The 23,415-nt window shown below is 49.0% G+C and overlaps 1 protein-coding gene across 1 annotated transcript in view; it reads right to left on the bottom strand.

Moving 5' to 3' along the window:
• The window catches only part of LOC144731864 (twinfilin-2-like), a 28,606-nt gene extending 11,853 nt beyond the window's left edge, over window positions 1–16,753 (bottom strand). The window contains exons 1-4 of the mRNA XM_078613164.1: window positions 16,632–16,753; window positions 6,704–6,781; window positions 4,731–4,915; window positions 4,014–4,109 (exon numbers count right to left, since the gene is read on the bottom strand). Coding sequence (XP_078469290.1) covers window positions 4,014–4,109; window positions 4,731–4,915; window positions 6,704–6,781; window positions 16,632–16,656 — 384 coding nt within the window. The 5' untranslated portion in view covers window positions 16,657–16,753. The remainder of the gene's footprint in view (window positions 1–4,013; window positions 4,110–4,730; window positions 4,916–6,703; window positions 6,782–16,631) is intronic.
• Between the last annotated feature and the right edge of the window lie 6,662 nt (window positions 16,754–23,415).

Here is a 23,415-nt window from a genome sequence, read left to right as displayed (position 1 = left end):
TCCGCGATAGCACGTGAGATGCGTACGCAGGCCGAACAAAGACTGAGGTGCGTGGGCAACATCTAGAAGCATCCAGCAGCATCCCAATGCTCTGTGGGGCGACGCTACGCTGAGGCAGCCATTACAGCGACCGTGGTTCCGCTCACTCCATCGCCGTCGCAACCAATTTGGCATCCGCGTCACGGCAAAAATGTTGTCCACTATAATACATTGGCAGCGTTAACGTGCGCTGCTGTCACAGCCCTGCACAAAGTGCGCAGCAACCACCGACCCCCCCACAGGCCTTCAGGCCATGCTTCCACCCCCGCGTGAAAGCCGCCGTGTCACCCCATGATGATGCACCACCCCTACCAAGTCCTGCGCCCTTGACCCCCCCCCACCCAGTTGCCAGAACATTGCTCCCTGGACAGAAGCTCGCTTCTTCTCCTTCGCTGCTGTTCGGATAGGGAACCGCCTCTCTGATGAACACATTGTCGGGGAAATCACCGATTCTGGTGTTCAGGCCTTCGAATACCGAGCACACAGAGACATGGGGCATCTCCTAACTTCACCACACACCTGGTAGTGAACCAATGATGATGCCGATTAGATGAACTAATGTCCGATATGCCTGCTGTTCACAATTGCACACCAATGCAAGAAATCGATACGTCCAATTTCGCGCTTTTGAAAACAACACGCGTTACGGGAGAGATAGAATGCAGTCATCGTGTAGAGACGGAAAACAACAGACCACTTAACCGCCACGGTACGCGTGCAAACGGACAGTCAGGTGGTGTGTTAAAGGCCTCTGATTGGTGCAGAGAGGCCTCAAAGCGGATTGGTTAGGGCCGGAGAATTGAACCAATTGGTTGAGAAATTAAAACGTAAAAGGCGGAGGGGGGGGGGGGAAACGAGGGCGGACTGCCGGGGAGACGTTTGACGATCGTTAGAGAGGAGGTGGACGAGGATTGGACGAGGGAAACGGGGGCGGGGAGGGGGTCGAGGGATATAAAAGGAGCAGGAGTGGAAGGGGCGGCTGGAGAGAAGGTCTAGCATCGAGAAACGAAGAAGCCCGGGGCCTAGGAATAGCGTTTGTATCTGCAATGAAGGGCTCTTGGACAAGCAAGGACGTGCGTCGCCGTCACCGCAGTAGCACTAAGTCACATAAATACATTTACAGAGTGAAGCTGCAACCCAAACGAACTCACGCAGCTACACGCCCGGGCCGTCTGAAGCTGCGTCGATCGCAAACGCAGGGAAAGCTCGCGCACGCACACACACGTGTTCTGTGACGCTTTCCAACGCACGTGTTGTGTCCCCCCGGGGAAGGGGAGGGGCAGGGCATTTAATTAGCCGTGCTGGAAGCCGACGGGACGGGTGGCGGTGAGGGCAGGCGTGAGCTTGAACAGTCCCGGGCCGATCCGGCAAAAACCGCTCCACGGGCTGTAACCAGTCCGGCTATCGGCACCGTGTGTGTGCGTATGACAAAACAAAGCAGCTATGCTGGATTTCAGTGTTAATATTATATATATACAGGACATTCTACAATACATACAACTAAAACAATGAAAATACTGCACGTGTATACATCATGCTGAGTATTCGAGATTGGTGGGAAGTACGGTGCAGCAAAAACAGAAACTTCTTAAAGTAGGATGTTTCAGCTCCTCTATTTATACAAATTTCATACAGTAAACAGATTTAAAACACTAAAAAACAAACAACACCTAACAACAATAATAGAGGTTTTTTGGTGAGATCGTGTAAATATAAATGTGTCGTTAAACCCGCCACCCCCACCCAAGACAGCCAATCAGTAAGGCTGTCACGCAAACAGAGCGTGCCACTTCAGGCTGTCGGCTGACGATGCGAGCTGTAATTACTGGCAAAACGTCGCACTGAAATTGTAAATCTTGCAGGTGTTACTCTCGAACACACCGCTAAGTGCTGTGCTGGCAATGAATTGGCACGTTATGTTTACGTGACACAAACCTAATTGGCTGTGTCGAGGTGGTGGCGGTGGTGGTGGTTTAACGCCACATTTATATTTACGCCAGCTAACCCCAAAAAAGCCTCTATTGTGGGTTAGCTTGACCGTCTATAAATGGACGCGTTTGGCTGGCTCACGTCCCCCAGGTTGTAGGCAACGCTTCGATCGAAGTGGCCAGTGGAACAGCAGCAGCACGACCCCACACTGAGGTTTCGTTCCGGATTGGATCATCCTTACAGAGAGTTAGCGTGTGACAACCCTCCACTCCCACCTCCTCCGCACCTCCGATGAGCACAGCTGGCTACATACGGTGGTGAACGTACGTACCTACGTACCCCCACCCCTGCTTACGGACAGGGACAAGGTATAAAAAGTCAAATGATGTAGCTTCTAACCCTGAGCTGTTCGCCTTTTGGCGTCGTTCCCTGGTCTGACACTGGCGAAACTAGGCCATAAAGACAGCTGTCTCTGGTCTAGGTCAGTTTCAAAGTCAATTCCATGTATTGTCAGAGCACGTTTGTTGATGTGAACCCGATCCCCCTTGCAAAAGGTTCATATTTGGTGTTTGAACATCTGAACACCTCCTGTTTTATTGCCAGAAAGGTTAAACACACATTCTTATTTTTCATAGACGGACGACAGCTGACGCATAAACGCTCTCAACAACTTGCGTTTGAAAGCGCCAAACGGAACATGCCGAGCCCCCGCGCACACCGGTTCCATCACGAGCTGCAGTGACTCACACGACCGCCAGTCAGCAGCAAGTAACCAATTACTAAAATCACCAATACAAACCCACCCGGACGCATTTTGCTTGTGCATTCCCAATCTCTGCTGCTCAACAATGTACGCATGTACGTTGAACTTCTTTCATACCGTACGTAGCCAACCGTGATAATGGTGTAGTGTACAGTAGTGTTTTAGTGTATAGAAGTGTAGTGTATAGGAGTGTAGTGTATAGTGTACTGTATAGTGTAGTGTATAGTAGTGTGTCGTAGTGTAGAGTATAGTAGTGTAGTGTATAGTGTAAAGTGTAGTATGTATATCTATGGGTCTATGTGAGTCTGTGGGTCTCTGTGTAAGTCTTTGTATGTACTGTATGTTGAACTTCTTTCACACCGTACATAGCCAACCTTGCTAATCGGAGGTGTGGGGGGGGGGGACAATGAATGTGTTCATAGCCTAAGTTACACGTGTGTGTGTGTGTCCGTGTGTGTCTGTGTGGGGAGGCAGTGGCAAAGCGGTTAGTGCGCTGCGCTATGAACCCAGCGACTCGAGTTCGATTCCCGCTGACGGCCAACACCAGTGAGGAATATCTCATTTGGTCCTGAGCCTCTCCTAGGTCGACTCAGCCTCAAATGTATACCTGATGTGTAAACGTCGCGACTGGGGAGACAAAAGGGGCCAACCGTGGTGTTGGCCACCCACCCCCTCGTGTGCCGTGCCGACCTTCACAGGTGCTCGCTAACAGCACTTGGACCGACAGTCTGTTAAAGGTTATATGGGGGAGCTTTGTCTTTGGGGAGGCAGTCACCCTCCAGCAACAGCGGAGGGCAGAGAAGCGACGCTCACAAGGAGCGGAGCGCTGAGCGGCTAATATGCAGCGAGTTGGCACAGTAGGGGGCACACAGGTGGTGCATTTGCCAGTCATCTCAGTCGGTCAACCCGTGGCACCTGCTAGGTCTGTCCAGTGACCTCCTGCCAGCGGAGCCTACGAAACTTCAAGTGGCCTCAAAGTGGAAGCAGCCTGGCACAAGCGCCTTGATAACTTCTAAGATATTTAGTGGCGAGCGGCAGTTGTTGTTGCGAGTGGGTGAGCGAGTGCGAATCAGCGAGTTGTCGTGACCCGCTGTGTGGCGGTGGTGGTGGCGGAGCGGTGTGGATGAGACGAGGCTGTCAGTGTCTGGTCACTCAGGAATCGGCGCGTGGCGACGTTCACGCGGAATAAGCAGCCACGGTAGCAGCAGCAATAGAAGAGCAATAAGGAGGCGGATCACCGTCGGGAGGCCCACGATAACCGTGGCGCGGTGATTTTTCCCACCTTCTCCGTGCCGTAGAGCTCCTCCTTGATGTGGCCTCCACCAAACTCCTTCTTCACCGTGGCCCGGGTCGCCGCGTACAGCATCTTCTGACGCACCTAGGAGGGGGCGGCACGCGGGGTGCGGGACAGTGCTGGGTGATACCTTTGTTCTTGTGTGTGTGTGTGTGTGTACACACACCGTCGCGTTTGCATACCCGTGATTGTGTACTGATGTAAGGGCAATAGAGCCTGCATGCAGTGTGAGGGGACTAGTGCCCACGGGAGGTAATGACAGGGGAGTCAGCCTACAGTACGAGTGTACTAGTGGCCACGGCAGGTAATGACAGTGGTATCAGTTGTGAGTGTGAAGGGACCGGTGGTTACGGGAATGATTGAGAAGAGGAGCGTGGTCAGGTGACGGAAGAGGACGGTTGAGTCTGCCGGTGGAGCGAGAAGGGGGGCGTGGCCTCGTGTGGGAGATGCGCGGGAGACTACACACGATGCTATACACGACGCTAAACACTACACTATACACTACAATACACCGCAGTATACAGTACACTATACGCTCCACCTCCATACACTAAACACTACTATAAACTACACTATACACTGCACCATTAGCACGGTTGTCTATGTACGGTACCTACACTGTTTAGCAGCGTGTGTGTGTGTGTGCGTGCGTGCACGTGTGTGTGCGTGTGCGTGTGCATGCGCGTGTGTGTGTGCGTAACAAACCGGTGAGCTGTCGGGACACCAGGTGATGAAGAGCCACTCGTGCCCCTGCGGGTTCTGCGAGTCGAGGCGGTACAGCAGGTAGCATGGCTGCTCGGGCTCCAGCACCGACTGGACCAGCGCGTCGTACTCCGCGTCCCACGCCTGCCCCGGCCGCCGCTCTTCGGCCAGCACCAGCGTCTCTGTGCCTGGCGAGCGGCGAGCGGCGCGTCGTTAGCGTGGCCGGCGGCCACCGAAACCAGCCCCGGACAAAGTCGGCAACGCTTTCCAAATCATTTTTATTTTTATCACCAGGTAAGGTCCCCAAGTGAGCTACATAGCTAGTTTTCACAAGCAGAATGTTTATCGATGCTGGAGGAGGAATCCGATGAGCTACGTAGCTCTTATTCGTGGATGTCCAATAGGGGGCAACGGGGTCGGAAAGTGACAACAACAACAAGCAGTGCAACGACGCGGGCAGCAGCGCAATGTATAGCAAAGGTAAGCAAATCACAAAAATAAATTGAAGCTACAACTATTTATATTTTACAAGGTAATGCCCCACCGAGCTATGTAGGCCTTTTGCAGAAGTGGCCGCGGGCACAAATGATGGCTCAACGAAGTAGGCTTATCATTCTATATTTAAAGTGTTCGTGACTGTAAGGATCCATACTCTTTGGTTCTTTCGGTAAAGTCACGTAGGTGAAAAAAACCCATACATAATATTTCAAGAATTTATTATTTCTTTTTATTTTTAATTCTTTTTTCACCTACGTGACTTTACTGAAAAAACCAAAGAGGCTTACCATCGTCACGTGGAATTGTCACGGCAGCCAAACACTTTAAACGCGTGACGTTGATTCTGAACGTGGAGGGAAAAACCGGAGGACCCGGAGAAAAATCCACGCGACCACGGGGAGAGAGACACCGCAAAATTCAAATATACTGCAGGCGTCAGGGTCAGGATCAAATTCCCGACCTCCTGCGTACCAGGCGAGGGAGTTAACATCTCGCCACGGTGGTGAAGCTAAGATTGACGGCACTAAACGTTCTGTCTGCCTGCAACGGGGCGGGGGTGGTTGTCCAATATGAACGATTGCAGCGAACGAGGGGCGAGTCAGTGGAGCGGCTGGTGGCCAAGCTGTCGCTGCTGCACGTGGCCGTTGCCTGCGACCCAATGCCGCAGCAGAGGCGAGGGTTGATGGATCACGCACAGATGATGCGAAGCTCCCTTCTATCCCTGAGCATTGAGGAGGTGCCGTACTCTGGCTTGCCAGGAAAATGCGATGCAGCAAGGTGTTGACTGATACTGTCTGCTCCCCCTTCTGTACGGGGATAGGGCGTTGCCCCCTCGCATGGCGTGGGTTTTCTCCAGGTGCTCCGGTTGCCTCCCTCCCACATGGCCGAAAACATCTTAATACGTAGAGAACTGCAGAGCAATAGTTTTGCGGCGGCTCACCGCCTGGCAGCCCTCCAGCTCGTGCGTCTGTGGTTCTGACTCGGCGATTGTGAGAGGACATTTGCATGAACGACGCGATATGAAATTAATCAAACATTTACTTATTTTATGAGTGAATGGATGAAGTGATTGGGTGGATCAATTAATAAATGAACGAACGAATTCGGGTAATGAATGAGTAGGTGAATGAGTTGAGTAGATGAGTGAATGAGCAAGTGCGTAGGTCAGCGGTTCTCAACCTGGGGGTGCACGCCACCGCCTGGCGGTGCGAGAAATCGCCAGATTTTTTTTAGAAAGTAAATCGAAAACACAAATTAAGCAGTTACAACTTACTTTGTTGTAACTTATTTTGTTGTATTTATTAACATTATAAATTGTTCTCAACAATTGAGAACCCAAGGGGGTGCAAGGCTGCAGTAAAGGTTTAAGAACCGCTGGTGTAGGTGAATGAATGAGTAGGTGGCCGATTCAACAACTGAGTGAGTGAGTGAATGGATCACTGCAGCAGCGATGAGTGCGTGCAGAAGCGGCAGCGAACCATCGTCGATGGCGATCTTGATCAACCGCACGTCCCCTCCGCGTGCTCGCCCCAAGAAGTCGCGCAGGTCCTGGGACGCTGGGGCACAAACAAAGACAAAGATCCCCCGTGCAGTTTTACAGACTGTTGGGGCAAGTGCTGTTCGCGAGCACCTATGAAGGCCGGCACGCCAAACGAGGGGGTGGGTGGCCAGCACCACGCCTGACTGCCTTTGTCTCCCCAATGGCGATGTTCACACATGGCACTGCATATTCATTTGAGGCCGAGTCGACCTACGGGAGGCCCAAGACCGGTTCAGATAATCGTCACTGGTCTTGGCCGTGAGCGGGAATCGAACGCGGGTCGTTGGGTTCGTAGCGCAGTGCGCTAAACGCGACACCACCGCTCCCCTTTGTTCATTAGACAGCCATCACAGATACGGGTGCACAACACACGTGTACAAGAACCGCCGCTCGCCACCAAGTGGCGGTGACGTCACCACGGCGCTTGTGCCAGGCCAGGTGCACCTTGAGGCCATCACGTGAAGTGTCAAAGGCTCGCTGGCAGGTCATGGAACAGACCCGGGTGCAATGGATTGACCGACTGAGATGACTGGCAGATGCACCAACTGTGCTCACCACTGTGACAACTTGCAGCATCTTTCAAATCCTGCAACACTAGTCCTGTGAACCAGCCGGTTGCAATGATGTACATACGGGGACAAAGATCCTTCAACAGTGTTGGGGCAAGCGGTTAGCGAGCACGTATGAAGGCCGGCATAGCACACGAGGGGGAGGATAGCAAAAACCACGCCCGTCCGCCTTTGTCTCCCCAGTGCTGATGCTGACACATCGCACAAAGATACTCGGTTTAAAAGGCTGAGTCGTCCAAGGGGAGGCCCAGGATCAGTTCAGATAATAATCGTCACTTGTGTTAGCTGCGAGTCAACGGGTTCGTAAGGCAGTGCGCTAACTACAGCGCCACCGCTCCCCAGCAACACACACAAACACACACTCGCACACAAACACACACTCGCACACAGACACACTCACTCGCCGCACGCAATGCGTATTTCTGGTCGGACCGTTTATCACAAGGTCAGGGTTATTTAGAGGTGAATGAAATGCGTCTGCATTGTTTTTTTTCCCACGTGTTGACACGCTATCAATTTTCACAATATCAGGATTCTTCGCCTGGTACCTTTCCCAAAATGTATTCTAATCGTATTTAGCGCCTCTGTGCAGCTCACTGCAGCTCGTTACTTTCATCTCCCTCTCTTCCCTCCTCTCTCATCATCAAGATGTTAACTACCTCGCCTGATATACAGGAGGTCGAGGGTTCGATCCCAACCCTGACGCTTCGATATTTGGAGTCTGCGTGTTCACCCCGTGGTCACGTGGATTTTTCTCCGGGTCCTCCGGTTTTCCCCTCCATATTTAGCGTCACACGTTTAGAGTATTTGGCCGCTATAAAGGTCCATATGATAAGCGACTTCGTTGAGCAATCATTTGTGGCCAAGTCGCTTCTAAAAAAGAGCTATATAGCAGCACAATGGGTCTTCCCTGGCGAAATAAAAAGTTTAGTTTAGTATCATCACCACCCCTCTCATCTCTGACATCTTGGCCTGGTCATCCCTTCCCCCCCCTCCTCCCCAGCTCTCCTTCTTTCTCCCTGACGCTCATCAACTTTTATTCCAGTCATCCTCCCAGCAGAAGCAGCAGCGGCTTTTGGCTGCTGGCCATCGAACAAAACGGTGGTCACCGCATCGCGTGGCGCTTTCAGGTGAGCTTCTGCGGCTGTCTGGAACGCTCTTCCCTTCCGATATTAGGAAGCCACAGGAGCTATGCACTTTAAATCTAGATTGAAAACTCTTTTGAGAACTGCTTTCTGTGTTTAGTTTGTTGACCTTCCACCTGCACCTCCGATTAACGCGAGTGGCTACGCACGGTGCGAAAGAAGTTCAACATATATACATACATTAGGACGTGAACACGGGCACAACATTTCATCATTGCAACTTTACCAATGCTAATGGTTTCAACGCAGCCGCTGTCAGCTACGCAAGAAGGCAGTCTCCGAATACTTCCCAGTCGTCTATCGGCTTACTCTCAGTTTTGATGCACGTCCGCATATTTACACCTCTAAATCATTGCGTTGGCTCTTTCGCAACGTACAGAGAAGCAAGACGAACTGAGATGCATTCTGCAAAACGGAGGACACGCCTATCGTGGGCCCTCCCCACCATCGTCATCCTCAGCCATTGTCTATCCACTGATGGATGAAGGCCCTCCCAGGCCATCGACGCCACCACCGGCCACGATCCAGTGCGTGGTTCATTCCGTTTTCACTCCCGCATGTAACCTTATCTCACCGCTCCATCTCCGCGGTGGTCGTACCTCCTGCTGCGGTTCCCGTCATCAGTCTCGGCCATCGCCCTCCGTCTAAGCAACTCCCGCCCTTGCCCATTTGGGCTCCGCGGTGGCGAGATGTTAACTCCCACGCCTGGTACGCAGGAGGTTGCGGGTTCGATTCCCGACCCTGACGCCTGCTGTATATTTGGAGCTTGCGCTTGTCTCTCCCCGTGGTGGTGTGGATTTGTCTCTGGGTCCTCCGGTTTTTCCCCCGCCAAATTTAGAATCAACATCACGCGTTTAGAGTCTTTGGCTGTTGTACATTTCCACGCGATGATGAGCCACTTCGATTAGCTATCATACGCGGTGGCCAGGTACGCTTCTGAAGAGGAGCTACACAGCTCTGTGGGCCTTGCCTGATGAGAAAAACATCGTTTAATCGTTTAAAATAAAATATACTGTTAGTTCTTTTGGTAAAGTCACGTAGGTAAAAAATGAAATTAAAAATAAAATAAAACAATAAAAATCACGACGTTTCGGAGGCAACAAAAGTCTCCGTCATCAGGTGGGACCATCACAGCCAGATTAGCTGCATCAAGTGATGCATCAAGTGATGCAGATAATCTGGCTGTGACGGTCCCACCTGATGACGGAGACTTGTGTTGCCTCCGAAACGTCGTGATTTTTATTCTTTTATTTTAATTTCATTTTTTACCTACGTGACTTTACCGAAAGAACTAAGAGTATGAATCTTTGCAGTCACGAAAGCTTCAAATCTAGAATTAAAATAAAATAGTTCAATAGTTTTCATCTACTTCCCTTAAATTCGCGGAACTTCCATCGCATGACGTGTCGTCGTGTTGCCGTATCACGGCCAAACTGCACATCCGTGAAAAAAAAGCTTTTTAGCTCATCAGATTCGCCCAGTATATATATTCAGATTGTAAATGTTGTGGCCTTGCTCTCCAACACACCGGTGTGCTGCACTAGTAACGAATTGGCCACGTTCTGTTCATGTGACAAACCTTACTAATTGGCCGTGTCAGGTGGTGGCGGGTTTAACGACACATTTATATGTTCACGTGATCTAACCCAAAACACCTTTATTATGGATATACGTAAAGACCGATGCTGAAAATATTGTGAAAGGCAGCTGCAACACTTCCGCAGGTCTGCACCAAAACAAGGAATTGAGGGACTTGTCTTGGAAAGCCACAGACGCTGAGAAAACAAAACCGGCCGAGGACTACGCCCACCAGACTTGGCACAACGTGATCGCCCGCCCAAGGCGCGCGGTAGGGCCCCGTTTTTTTACGACGTCTATCTCGGATCCCACGTCGCCCGCAGCGCCGGCGATTGGCAACCCACTCCCCGCGGGAACTAACAATGCGTGTTTTTATGATTATTACTATTCTCCACGCCACAACGCTCGGGGGGGAGGGAGAGGGTGGGGCGCAGCGAGCGGCGTTACGGAGAAAAATGTGGCGATCAGAAAATGTTGCGGTCCGCGATGGAACGCAGTCAAAAGCAAGGCCAATTTTGCCGGTGCGTTAACGATTCATCGATTAAATCCCGATTCTTAGGCTCACGGTAGAGGCGTGCTATCGTGTGAGTGCGAATAAAATATTATTTTGCATTCGCAACGAGTGGCAAAGAAAAACTCAAAACATTCGTCGGCGGCACCGCCTTAAGAGGAAATACACATAACAGGCGAAGTTCCAGTCAACGTCTCTCCTTCGTTGCTGTGCTATTATACGTCGCACATTCAATACTTTTCCTTTCGAGGCCACAGTGTCATTGACGTGTGTTCGTTCGTTTCTCAATCCGCCTGTCCTGGTGAGGGTCACGGCGCTAGTAGCGTGTTGAGTAGGGCGGTCCAGACCTCCCTTTCCCTGGCGACGGACTCCAGTACAACTACACTATACACTACACTTTACTATACATTATACACTACACTCGACTATACATTATACACACTATACTCGACTATACATTATACACTACTATACACTATTACACTATACACAACTATACACTATTACACTACTATACATTACAATACACTATATACTACACTACTACACTATACAGACTCCAGCTCTTCTGGGGGAATTCCCAGTCGTTTCCAAGCCAGCCGAGCGACATCGTCCCGCCAGCAGCGTGTCCTGGGCCGGCCCCAGGGTCTTCGCTCAGTGTATCGAGTTTTTAAAAAAAAAAGTCTGCTCATGCAGCGCCGTCAATGCAGCGTCGCCACGTAAATTGTCGATCCGTGGGCGTGGGTGTTGTACATTAGTTCACTCGAACCCGACAGCCACAGACCCACGATGGCAGAAACCAAACTCGATTAATGAATAGAATTGTGACCTCATTAGTCTTGACGACTGGCCATCATCCTAACGAGCCGTGACGTTCACTGCTCAAGCCCACTACTATACTTGTTGAAGTCTCATACTGATCCATTTGTTCCACCCCCTCTCCTGTTTCCCCTTGCCTGGTACACAGGAGGTTGTGGGGTTCAATCCTGACACTGACGATGCCTGTTATATATTCCGAGTTTGTCTCTCTCATCATCATCACGGTGGCTAGGAGATGTTAACTACCTCGCCTGACCATGAGGTCTGTATATTTGGAGTTTGCATTTCACCCCGCGTGCACGTGCATTTTTTTCTGGGTCCTCCGGTTTTCCCCTCAACATTTATAATGATCAACATCACGCGTTTAAACCATTTGGCTGCTAGAAATGCCCACACGATGATGAACCCATTAATTGAATCTTCATTTGTGGACAGGCCGCTTCTGAAAAATAGCTCTATAAGCTCAGTGGGGCCTTACCTGGTAAAATAAAAAATAGTTTAACAGTTTTAATAGTTTGGTCTGCAGCACGGCTAACGATGCACAGAAATGATGGCATGACAAGTGCAAAATGCCACTTCAGAAGCAAAGGTTGGCAGACCGCGCCAGACCGCGCAGACATCTGTGAAAGCTACAAACCCTCTAAGCTGCGAGGGGGCCAGTTCAGCAAGTTTATTCACGAACCCATACGTATGGATCCTTGAGAATTCCGAGTTGAAAAAAAATGTCCATCCATTGAATGCTGAAATGCCTCCAGAATATCACTGCGTCTTTCTTTACATGCCAATCCCAATCGTTACGATAGCCAAATATAGTTGTCGTTTGTCCCCACGCGTGTGTCTGAGATCTTATCTGAGTCCTCAGGTTTCCTCGTACACACAAAACACTCAGTCAAAAGGAATTTGCAAAACACATCCCAATGCAGGACTAATAGGACATCAAGTCTCAAGACTCGATGAGGCTCTTATGGATAAATTATCCAAATTATGCATTGATTGTGATGGCTGCCTTATGAATAATCAAGTTAGGACCCAGCACACGACCAATGACACAGGTTAAATAAACAGTTCGAAGCAGTAGCGTAGCTCACATGGGGGCAGGCAGGGGGTGCCTTGGCCTCCCCACCCGGTGGCCACAGCTATGAGTTGGGGGCCCCCATGACAACCACCATGACATTTATTTTCACCAACAGTGGCATAGAACAACACACACTTGTTTAAAACGGAGCACCCCTACAGCGTTAAATGTTCGAGACCGTGAACTTGACGATGTGATTAGGGCAAGAGGAGCCCGCGATGTATAAGAATAGCCAAGGTGCGACCGTGTGAGACAAATTAAATATTGGGGACCCATCCTGACCGACTGCCGCGCCCACCTTAGCTGACAATGTCGTTACTACGCCACTGGTTCTAAGAATGACATTTATATCGCTGTGGGAACTTCCATTATTAGCAGACAACAGCCACGATATTTGCTAAACATTTCCTTCGCAGAGGCTGTATTTTGATTGACAACACGTCATGGCATTACACTGTATTTGCGATGAATTGTTGCTGTACATGATTTAGAATGTTCATGTAATAATGCACAGCTCCTCTGTCAGGCCACTGCTAGATGAAGACCTGTCCCACACAGAGTTGTGGGTTCTTTAACCATACTTCACCAGTTGGAGTTTGGTGAAAGGGGGATTTGTCCAGGACCAGTTCGGATATCACTCGCCACTGATGTCTGCCACGACGGGGATTCAAACTCAGGTCTCCGGATTCAGAGCGCAATGCACTAACAACGATCGGAGTTATGACCGGGCGGGAATTGAACGGCGGGAATTGAACTCAGGTGGCCGGGTTCATAGTACAGTGTGCTTTACCACCCAGCCCAGCACTACATCCCTTATACATGTAACAAACATCGAGAAATCATATTACTTAACCACCCGCCCGTTTTTCTTGCTCACATTAATGCCCAGGTCACACTTGTCACAAAATTAGACTATTCTGGAATCTCCAGTTGCCCATATCTGTCAACCCATCCGGTTTACCCGTGTTCTTGTACAGGGAAATCGAGATTTCAGGTCCATACGGCGTACAGCCGTTTCGATACGGGCAAAAAAAAATGTCCATTCGTTTGTGTTTCTCCCTTGTGATGGGACTTTGAAAGATGAACCTGAGATGTATAAGGGGCACGCGGTGACCAATGAGGTCTGAATTTGTCTGTAATAAGGTAGGCACTGATAAGGGGTTGACAGGTTTGCACTTGTCAAAAAATTACACTATTCTGGAATCTTCAGTTGTCCTCACTGGTGAAACAAATAAAGTCGTCGACTTCAACGTCTTGAACTGCAACATACAAGGAATGTGGCTCCTGCAATGGTACGATTTTTTATTATTATTTTAGTTTCTCCGTGCAAGCCATTGGTGATCGGACGGGAGGCCATAACAATTGCGACACCTGGTAATCCGGGTTCATCTCGGATGGGCGGCTGCCACCAACCACTCTTGCATCGTCTCTGTACCATTCGCCTTTTCGCGATGTTCTCCGGTCTGACATCGGTGGTGAGACAAGGCCAGATAAAGACGACTGTCTCTGGGTGTGTAGGCAAATCAGTTGCATAGGGGCCGTCCATAAATGTCGTCACGCGATTTTGGACGATTTTTGACCCCCCCCCCCTCGTCACACGGCGTCACAAAAAGTCAGGCCCCCTTGAAATATGACGTCACAAAGCTCTGCCCCCACCCCCAAAAAAATAAAACACGCTTCAAATCGCTTTAAACTATTGTCATTGTAGTGCGTATTTAATGTGGCGCTGCACTCCGATGTTGTAGGAGAAAACATTTATTAAAAAGTATATTTAATTAAGTAGAACGTGTTGTCTATATTTATTTAAAGTTGCGCATTTTGACGTGACGTCACATTTGTCAAACCCCCCCCCCTCATCACACATCGTCACAAATGTCTGACCCCCCCCCCCCTAAGTGCGTGACGTCATTTATGGACGGCCCCATATATTATTATCAGAGCATGTTTGTTTTTGCACGTTTTGCCACAAGCACCTGTGGTGAATGCAGACTTGATTCATTGCAAAAGATGCCCATTTTGTGTTTGAACATCTTAACAGAATTTGTTTTATTGCCAGAAAGGGGTAAAACCCAGTCCCATTTTTACTACACGCTTTTTTTTTAATCTCACTCCGTCTGTTGTTGTATCCTCAAATCTTGTAACTCAATTTTAACCCACTTCCCAATGTGGTATCGACTGCAAACTTGGTATACTTATGTCATACTGATGACAATACTATATTCTATCATAAAAAAGTAAAAACATATATTTTAAAACATTATTTTTTATATCTTATGTTTCGGCTTGGGTGTAATTGTCCACGCGAAACTGACGTTGGCTGTAATTGCCCACGGTCCCTTACGTTATGGCAAGCATCGGGCCACTTCCTGGAGTCGTGGAGTTCTTCCATTAATAGTACGGTACATTTCATTAAAGCGTGTTTAAAAATAAGTATTTTTAAATATTACTTATTCACACTTTGATCAACCCCCGGATCTCAGGGGTGGTGCCGACGCAGCCTCAAAGAATCCCCTGCCACCTGCCTCCATTCATTAATTCCGCGGCGAATAAATCAACACGAGCCATGGTCAATCCACTGCTAGATTGAAGGCCCCCCACCCCCAAGTTTCCGCCAATCCCAAGACGTAATTTATCCACACGGATTGATGATTGTATCGATACGTCGTCTCCTGGGACGTATTTGAAGACGCATCCCCCGTCTCCTTGAAGCCTTCAAGAGGCGTCCTGCCCAAGCCAAGCTACTGGAGATGTGGACAAAGAGCTTTAGAGCTCATCGGATTCCACCAGTATCAATAAATATTCGGATTCAAGTTAAAATTTTCTCTGACATAGCGAGTGGCACCGTGCTTTTGAATTGTTTGTTTCTGTAACGTTCTTACCCGCCTTGACTGGACACATGTTGAAAAACTGCTTTAGAGCTCATCGGATTCCACCGGTAGAAACAAACATTCTGATTCAAGTTGAACTCTTCTTTGACACAGCGCCTGGCATCATTTGACACGAGCACGTGCTATATTGGGCCCACGGGTTCCATTCCTCTTCCTTGTGTCTCAAGGTGCAACATCCAAGCGGGTATCTCTTAGGAGGAGGGTTCTCAAGCAGCATTTTGTTTAACTTTTACCTCGGGAACCAGTCTGTTGAAAGAGATTTCTGACGAAACTTTGTACGCGAAACAACAGCAGGGAAAAAAACTAAAATCTACGACAGTTGAGAACTTAAATGCGGGTTCCAAAGCTTCAAAAGCCTTGGGCGTCTTTACACGCCAGAGGCTTGCCTGGTTGCCTCAGAGCCACGATGCCGATCGACGCAGTTCAATTGCACGGCTGACATCAGTGGCGAGTCGTTTCTGAAACGATGCCTGGGTCTTGCCCCCCCCCCTTCCCGCTCTGACCGGCGAGGTGAAGTATGGTAAAATGTCCCGTACGACTGCCAGTTTTTTTTGGGGGGGGGGGTCCTTCCATCCAAACAGCAGATTAACAAACGGTTGCATAGTAACATTTTATCCTGTATATATACACGATTAAAAAAACACACACGGATTTCCCTCCCCACAGGAAGCCAATCAAAAAATGTAATTCACGGTCAAACTTCCCAAAGTGAGCAAAGGAGCGCTTCCTAAGAATAAAAATACACCCCGAGTCCCGGCAAGGCTCTCTCGGGCACAAAAAACCCCGCGGCATTTCACCGTTTTAAGTTCGCGGTGAACAAGCCTCAGACACCGGCGGACTAACAAACACTGCGATAACTACAACACAGGGAGGAGGGGGGAGGTCTGCATAGCTCAATAATTACTGCGCGGAACCGTGATTTTAAAGTGGTCTCATTCGTTGAACGAGACTGCAAATCCGAATCGGAGAGCTCCACCCGGACACGCCGCTTAGCTGCGAGACGAAAACACACAAGTGGCGCTGGGGAAAGATCCAGCAGTGGATTGAGCAAAGGTTGCTGATGTGGTGGGAGCCGGGTGTGGTGGTGGGGAAACCCGAGCGGCGCGGCCTGCACAGCGCGGCCGAGTGAAGCCTGCGGGGCCACTCAGGCGAGAGTGGTGGCGCCCGGGAAACGCCTTGAAGGGGAGATTGAAGCCGGGACGATTTAACGGAGGAAAATGAATGGGACCCGGGGGCCGGAGACAGAGGAGCAAGAGAAAGAAGCACAGCCAGGCGCCTTACCGACTATGCCGGTCTGGTGAGACATGGCTTGGATTATCGATGAGTTGAAGGGAAACCGGGGACTCGGGCGAGACCGGAGGAGACGAGGCTGAGCCAGGCCACGCCTACCGACAGCCGGGACACGCCCACCGACACCGATGCCACGCCCATCAAGCTAGGCCACGCCTATTTGACCACTAATTTTTTTTTATTAAAATCAGAATATTTAATCTTAATTTAGGAGCTTTCGTGACTGCAGGAATTATTCTTTGGTTTTTTTCGGTTAAGTCACGTCTAAAAATAAAATAATAAATTAAAATAACATATTACGACGTTTCGATTGCAACACAAGCAATCATCATCAGGTATAAAAGAAATAGCAACAAAAATCTAACTAGAAAACTATAGACAGACATACAAGCAGACAGACATCACAACGGCACACAGAGAGAGGACACAAATCGGCACAAAGAGAGGGGTCGTTTCTGTGACGGTCCCTTAAATATAGAGAGGGGGGGCGGGGACGGAGAGAGGGAGGGGGCAGAGAGAATTAGCATATCAATGAGTGTACGGCAACGTACTGCTGTTGCAAGTAAGATGACAATGTGGAACGGGCACGCAAAATTGAAAACGGGCACGCAAAATTGAAAATTAGGAGACAGGCACACGAAAATTAAATAACCTAGCAAAATATCGAAATGTGATGTAATACAACACAGAGAGTCGGTTAACACACAATTAACGCATAGCCTGGTTGATTACGTGTTTCAAAATGTGCTAAGTTAGAATTTTAAGTGTGAAAATTCCAAAGAGAGGACACAGGCAGAGAGAACAAATAGTCAGAAAGAAAAAGGATAAGCTTAAAACTTCCCCGTAGAAGTGGTTCAATCTTAATTTAGGAGCTTTCGTGACTGCAGGAATTATTCTTTGGTTTTTTTCGGTTAAGTCACGTCTAAAAATAAAATAATAAATTAAAATAACATATTACGACGTTTCGATTGCAACACAAGCAATCATCATCAGGTATAAGATATATATCAGAATATATCAGAATATTTATTTCTGCTGCAGGAGAAATCCGATGAGCTATACAGCTCTCTTTATTTCCCCACAGATGTCCAGTAGGGGCACGGAGTAAGAACGTCATAAACAACAAACAATACAGACGGTAGTGGTGCAAAGTACAAGAAAGGTAAAAAATAACCCAAACATTCAAATAAAACTAAACCATCCCCACACCCTACAAGACAAAGCCCCACTGAGGTCTATTAACGTATTGTTTAAAAGCGACCTGGCCACAAATGACAGCTCAACAAAGTGGCCCATCATTTGGACATTTATAGCAGCAAAATTATCTATATACTCTAAACGCGTGATGTTGTTTCGAAATGTGGAGGGAAAAACCGGAGGACACGGAGAAAAAATCCACGCCACCACGGGGAGAGAGAGAGACACGCAAACTCCAAATATACAGCAGCAGGCGTCAGGGTCGGGATCGAATCCACGACCTCAATAGACCAGGCGAGGTAGTTAACATCTCACCACGGGGAGAGAGAGACACATACATTCTAAATATACAGCAGGCGTCGTGATCGAACCCCCGACCTCCTGTACACAAGACGAGGTAGTTAACATCTCTTAAAACACCACATACACATGTACTTGTACCGGTCTCTCCTCATTAAATATTTAAAGTACGCCTTTACGCATTCCCATCAGCCACACATCCTCACAGCGCCGCATTGACTCAGGGAATGCTCTGCACCGGTTTCGATTTTGAGTGTGCCATCAGCAGTGCAGCGTGCTTTGAGTCAATGGTGGTGAACTGCCAGATGTCACAGGCAAGGATCTCTCTCTCTTTCTACACTATGAGGTCCGAGTTTGGCGCCAAATTAGATAGGAATACATAACTCGCAATAACCATTCGCGTCGTTGTGGATAATATTAATACATGGCAATAAATGTTTTTCCTTCACGTGTCCGTACTTTTATTTTTCCAGGAGGAAGTACGTTAATGTGGAGAGAGACGGATGTGTGGAGGTGCGATATTGCTTATTTACATTTCTGTCAACCCCTTGTTGGTGCTAACCTTATTACAGGCCAATTCAGACCTTATTGGTCACCCCGTGCCCTTATAAATCTCAACGTCCATCCTACAAAGTCCAATTACAAGGGAGAAACACAAACAAAGACACACACGTTTTTTTGCCCGTATTGAAATGGCTGTACGCCGTAAGGACCTAAAATCTCGATTTTCCTGTTCAGGAACACGGGTAAACCGGATGGTTTGACACGGTATGGACAACTGAAGATTCAAGAATAGTCTCATTTTGTGACGAGTGTGACCTGACCATTAATGTGAGCGAGAAAAGCTGGCGGGTGGTTAAGTAATGTTACGTCTTTGTGTTTGTTCACATGTGTAGTGTAATAGCGCCGGCTGGTGGACAGCAGCGGCAGCTGTGGTGGACAGACAGCGCACACGCCGGTGAGGGCGCGTTGGCAGTGCGGAGAAACTGGGGCAAGGGTCACGGGGGACTACGTCTGGAGGCCCCTGGAACCTGCCGGCGGGTTCGAGAAGGGGGCGTGGTCAGGGCGGAGCCAGGGCCGCGCCGGGAGCATAAAAGGAGCAGAGAACGGGGCGCTCGGGGTTGCCGGTTCTGGGAGTGGTCTCGTCGTCGCTGTCGTCTCGTCGCCGTCATCACTAAACGTCTCCGCTAGATGTTGCGCTACGAAGGAGAGCAGTTGGCTATCTCAGTCAGCGCCGTCAGTGTTAGACGGCTCGTGTTGTGTGCAGGCTGAGCTCCTGTGTGTGGACGAGACCGTGAAAGTTAATAAAGAAATCTTGATTTGAAGTTTTCGTGACTGCAGGAATCCATACTCTTTGGTTCTTTCGGTAAAGTCACGTGGGTAGAAATAAAATAATCACGACGTTTCGATCGCAACACAAGCGGTCGTCCTCAGGCGGAAAAAATATAATCCAGCAGTGAAACTGCTGAACCAGTGAGAGAGCTGTTACAACAAGGCTATACATGTGGCAATGGGCAAGCAAGCGGGGTCTGAGCTGGAAAGGAATAATAAAGAAAGTGCCTCCTATAAACTCTGTCTGAATCGTTGACACGACCCATGTATAAGGGATGTAGTGGTGGGCTCAGTGGTAAAGCACACTGTACAAGAATATGGGTAAACCGTGTGGGTTGACAGCTATGTATTTAAATTATCCACAGTGATGCTCGTAACACGAACAGGCTCTTCCACAAGATGTCAGGGATCTCCAAGTCTGTTGGTATTTTAAAAATATGCGCCTTAGAACCTATTAGTACGCTTACGCTTATGAAAAGTTTTAGTTAATCTTCTAAATGGATTATACTGCTGCTAAGTCTTGTATAGCGCTTTGAGATCATTTATGAAAAGCGCTATTTAGATACTCCTCTGCTTACGAACGAGCTAGGTTCTAGAGGTAAATCGATTTGTCCGTGAGTCCAACTTGACTCCTGTGGATTCCAAGCATGTTGTACGGCATGTACACGAAGCACAGCGAATGGCTTTAAAAGTTGTAAAATCTCCTGTGTGATGAAGATGACACTGGTTCTTCACGTTCTGCAGATGTAGATTCCACCACCACAATCTATTGCGCGGTGGTTGAACTCATGACTCAAGGTCCGAGCAGGCAACTGGACATAACGGACATGTTTGTCCGTATCTCTGAACGTTCGTAAATTCTAAAGTTCGTAAGTAGAGGAGTCTCTGCAGAAATGGGAATTATTAATCACATAGGAGTCTCACATCATGGGACCTCTTTTGCCAGTACCAAAATATGAGAATCGGTTTTCCCATTTTTTCTGGCAACAAAACAGGTGTTGAAATGTTAAAACACCAAACTAAAACCTTTTACAAGGAATCATGTCTGCATTAACCACAATGCTTGTGGTCAGAATGCAAACATAAAAACATACTCTGATAATATATGCATTGTCTTTGAAACTGATTGGTACACACCAGAGACAGTTTTCTTTGGAGCCTAGTCTCACGCCATAAGGTGTCCTCTGGTCTAATACCTTTTGAGACGAGGCTCCAAAGAAATCTGTTTCTGGTGTGGACCAATCAGTTAAAAAGACAATGCATATATTATCAGAGTATGTTTTTTTTTGCATTCTGACCACAAGTATTGTGGTTAATGCAGACATGATTCCTTGTAAAAGGTTTAAGTTTGGTGTTTTAACATCTTAACACCTGTTTTGTTGCCAGAAACAGGGGAAACCCAATTCTCATAGGAGTCAGTTAAATTCATAGGCCACGACCATGCTTACTACGACCACGCCCACAAATATCCTAACCACGCCCACAACTACTATAGCCCCGCCCACAACTACTATAGCCCCGCCCACCCCAACACAAAGCCCGCCGGCGTGGGCCCTGCCCACCACTAATGTGGCCACGCCCACTCTAACACTGGAGCCCCGCCTACCCCCCGGTGTCTCGTCCCCCCCACCACCAAACGCGCATGCGCAAACAACCACGTCGGGGGGGGGGGGATGTCCCGTGCACCCTCCGCGAAAAAAGCGGGAAGTGGTCACGAGGACCCGCAAGGGCCACGTGGTCACGTGCCAGGGGCGCGGTCGCTGATTTATTTATTTTCCCTCCCCACCCCACCTCCGTGTCTGGTTATGACCATATAAGGCGCGAATCGATGTATGTCGTTAATCGATTACGTATTGTGATTAATCGATTCCAGCTCGCGATTAATCAAATATTACAAGCGATTGCTTTAACATTTAAATTGGTTAATAATTTATATCGATTCCACTTATGGGCAATAATTTCCAAATTAAATCCATTATATTCGATTCAAGCAACTAATAGTATTTTATTTAAATTAAGGACAAATGCGTGATTAATAGAAAAGCCCACAATGCACGATTAATTAAGAGTAATTCAACGATCTATGAGGCAATTACAGAGGAGTACAGTGCCAATGAGAGCAGAGAACAACCTGGCGCTGTTGTTAGAGACACTCAAATCAATAATCATGTCACCCCCCACCCACACTCCCAAAGGGCGGCTAAATCAAGTAACAGTTTGTGGGAAAAGTCAACAACTTGATCGTCCGCCAGAGTACCGGGTTGATCACGCCATGTGAATGTGGAATTTCCACCTCCAGGGCCCTAGACAGGGAGGCAGTCTAAGCCTCGCGACTATGACGATGGCGAATCATCTTGTCATCACAATGATCACTGAGGATCTACTTTCTGTAGCCAAAGCTTTAAACTGCGAGCTACAGACTGCCCTCCGCTGGAGTCTACTCTCGTCACATCTGGAGCGGAGCGCCCAGTCCCCTACACGCTCAGTGCTGCACCCACAGAACCCGCAGCGAGCCAGCAGCAGCGGTGAGGGTGATGGAGAGTCCAGCGCCCACGAGTTCATGCCGGTCATTCATTCGTGAACCCGCTCGCCCACCCATTCGTTCACCCACTCCCTCACTCAGGCACTCATTGGCCCACTCACACAGTCACTCATTCACCCACTCACACGCAATCACGAATTCACCCACTCAATCATTCCACCCGTAGTGAAGCACTCGAATCACTCACTCCCTCACCCACCACTCACCCAGCCAGACACCCACTCACTCACCCACTCACTCAGCCAGCCAGACACTCACTCACCCACTCACTCACCCGCTCACTCACCCAGCCAGTCACCCAGTCACCCCCTCACCCACCCACTCACTCACCCAGCCAGCCACCCATTCACTCCCTCACCCACCCACTCACTCACTCACCCAGCCAGTCACTCACCCAGCCAGTCACCCACTCACTCACTCACTCAAACAGTCACCCACTCACTCACCCACTCCCTCACCCAGCCACCCACTCACTCACCCAGCCAGTCACCCACTCACCCCTCACCCACCCACTCACTCACCCAGCCAGTCACCCACTCACTCACCCACTCACTCACTCACTCACCCAGCCACTCACTCACTCACTCACCCACTCACACCCTCACTCACTCACCCAGCCAGTCACCCACTCACTCACTCAAACAGTCACCCACTCACTCACCCACTCCCTCACCCAGCCAGTCACCCACTCACACCCTCACTCACCCACTCACTCACCCAACCAGTCACCCACTCACTCCCTCACTCACTCACCCACTCACTCACCCAGCCACTCACTCACCCAGCCACTCACTCACCCACTCACTCACTTAATCACTCACTCACCCACGCACTCACTCACGCACCCAGCCACTCTCTCACCCACTCACTCAATCACTCACCCAGCCACTCACCCACACAATCACTAGTTCACCCATCGAATTCAGAGTAAAGTCGTTGTGAGGGTGACTGATACTTCAGCCCTCAATGATTCACTCTAGTAACTCAATACTCACTGACCAATTTATTAATTCAATCACTCACCCATTCAACAATTCACTCATTCATTCTTACATTCACCCACTCACTCACCCATTCAGGCACCCACCCACTCAATCACCCATAGCATTTAGAGTGAAGCAGCAGTCAGCGTGTGATTGATGATCCAGCACTCACTGATACACTCCAGTTTTCCACTGCTTTACCCACTCACTCACTCACCCAGCCACTCACTCACCCAGCTACTCACCAACCCAATCGCCAATTCACCCATCAAATACAGAAAAAAGTAGTTGTGAGGGTGATTGATAATTCAGCCCTCACTGATTCACCCCAGCTACTCACCACCCACTGACCCATTCATTCACTCACACAATCATTCATTCACCCACTCACTCATTCATTCACCCACTCACTCATTCACCC

Source organism: Lampetra planeri, chromosome 40 (genome assembly GCF_965212315.1).
Source record: "Lampetra planeri chromosome 40, kcLamPlan1.2.h2, whole genome shotgun sequence".
Classification (NCBI taxonomy): domain Eukaryota; kingdom Metazoa; phylum Chordata; class Hyperoartia; order Petromyzontiformes; family Petromyzontidae; genus Lampetra; species Lampetra planeri.
Note: the sequence above shows the minus strand (reverse complement) of the source record. Positions and strands in the feature narration are given on the sequence as shown.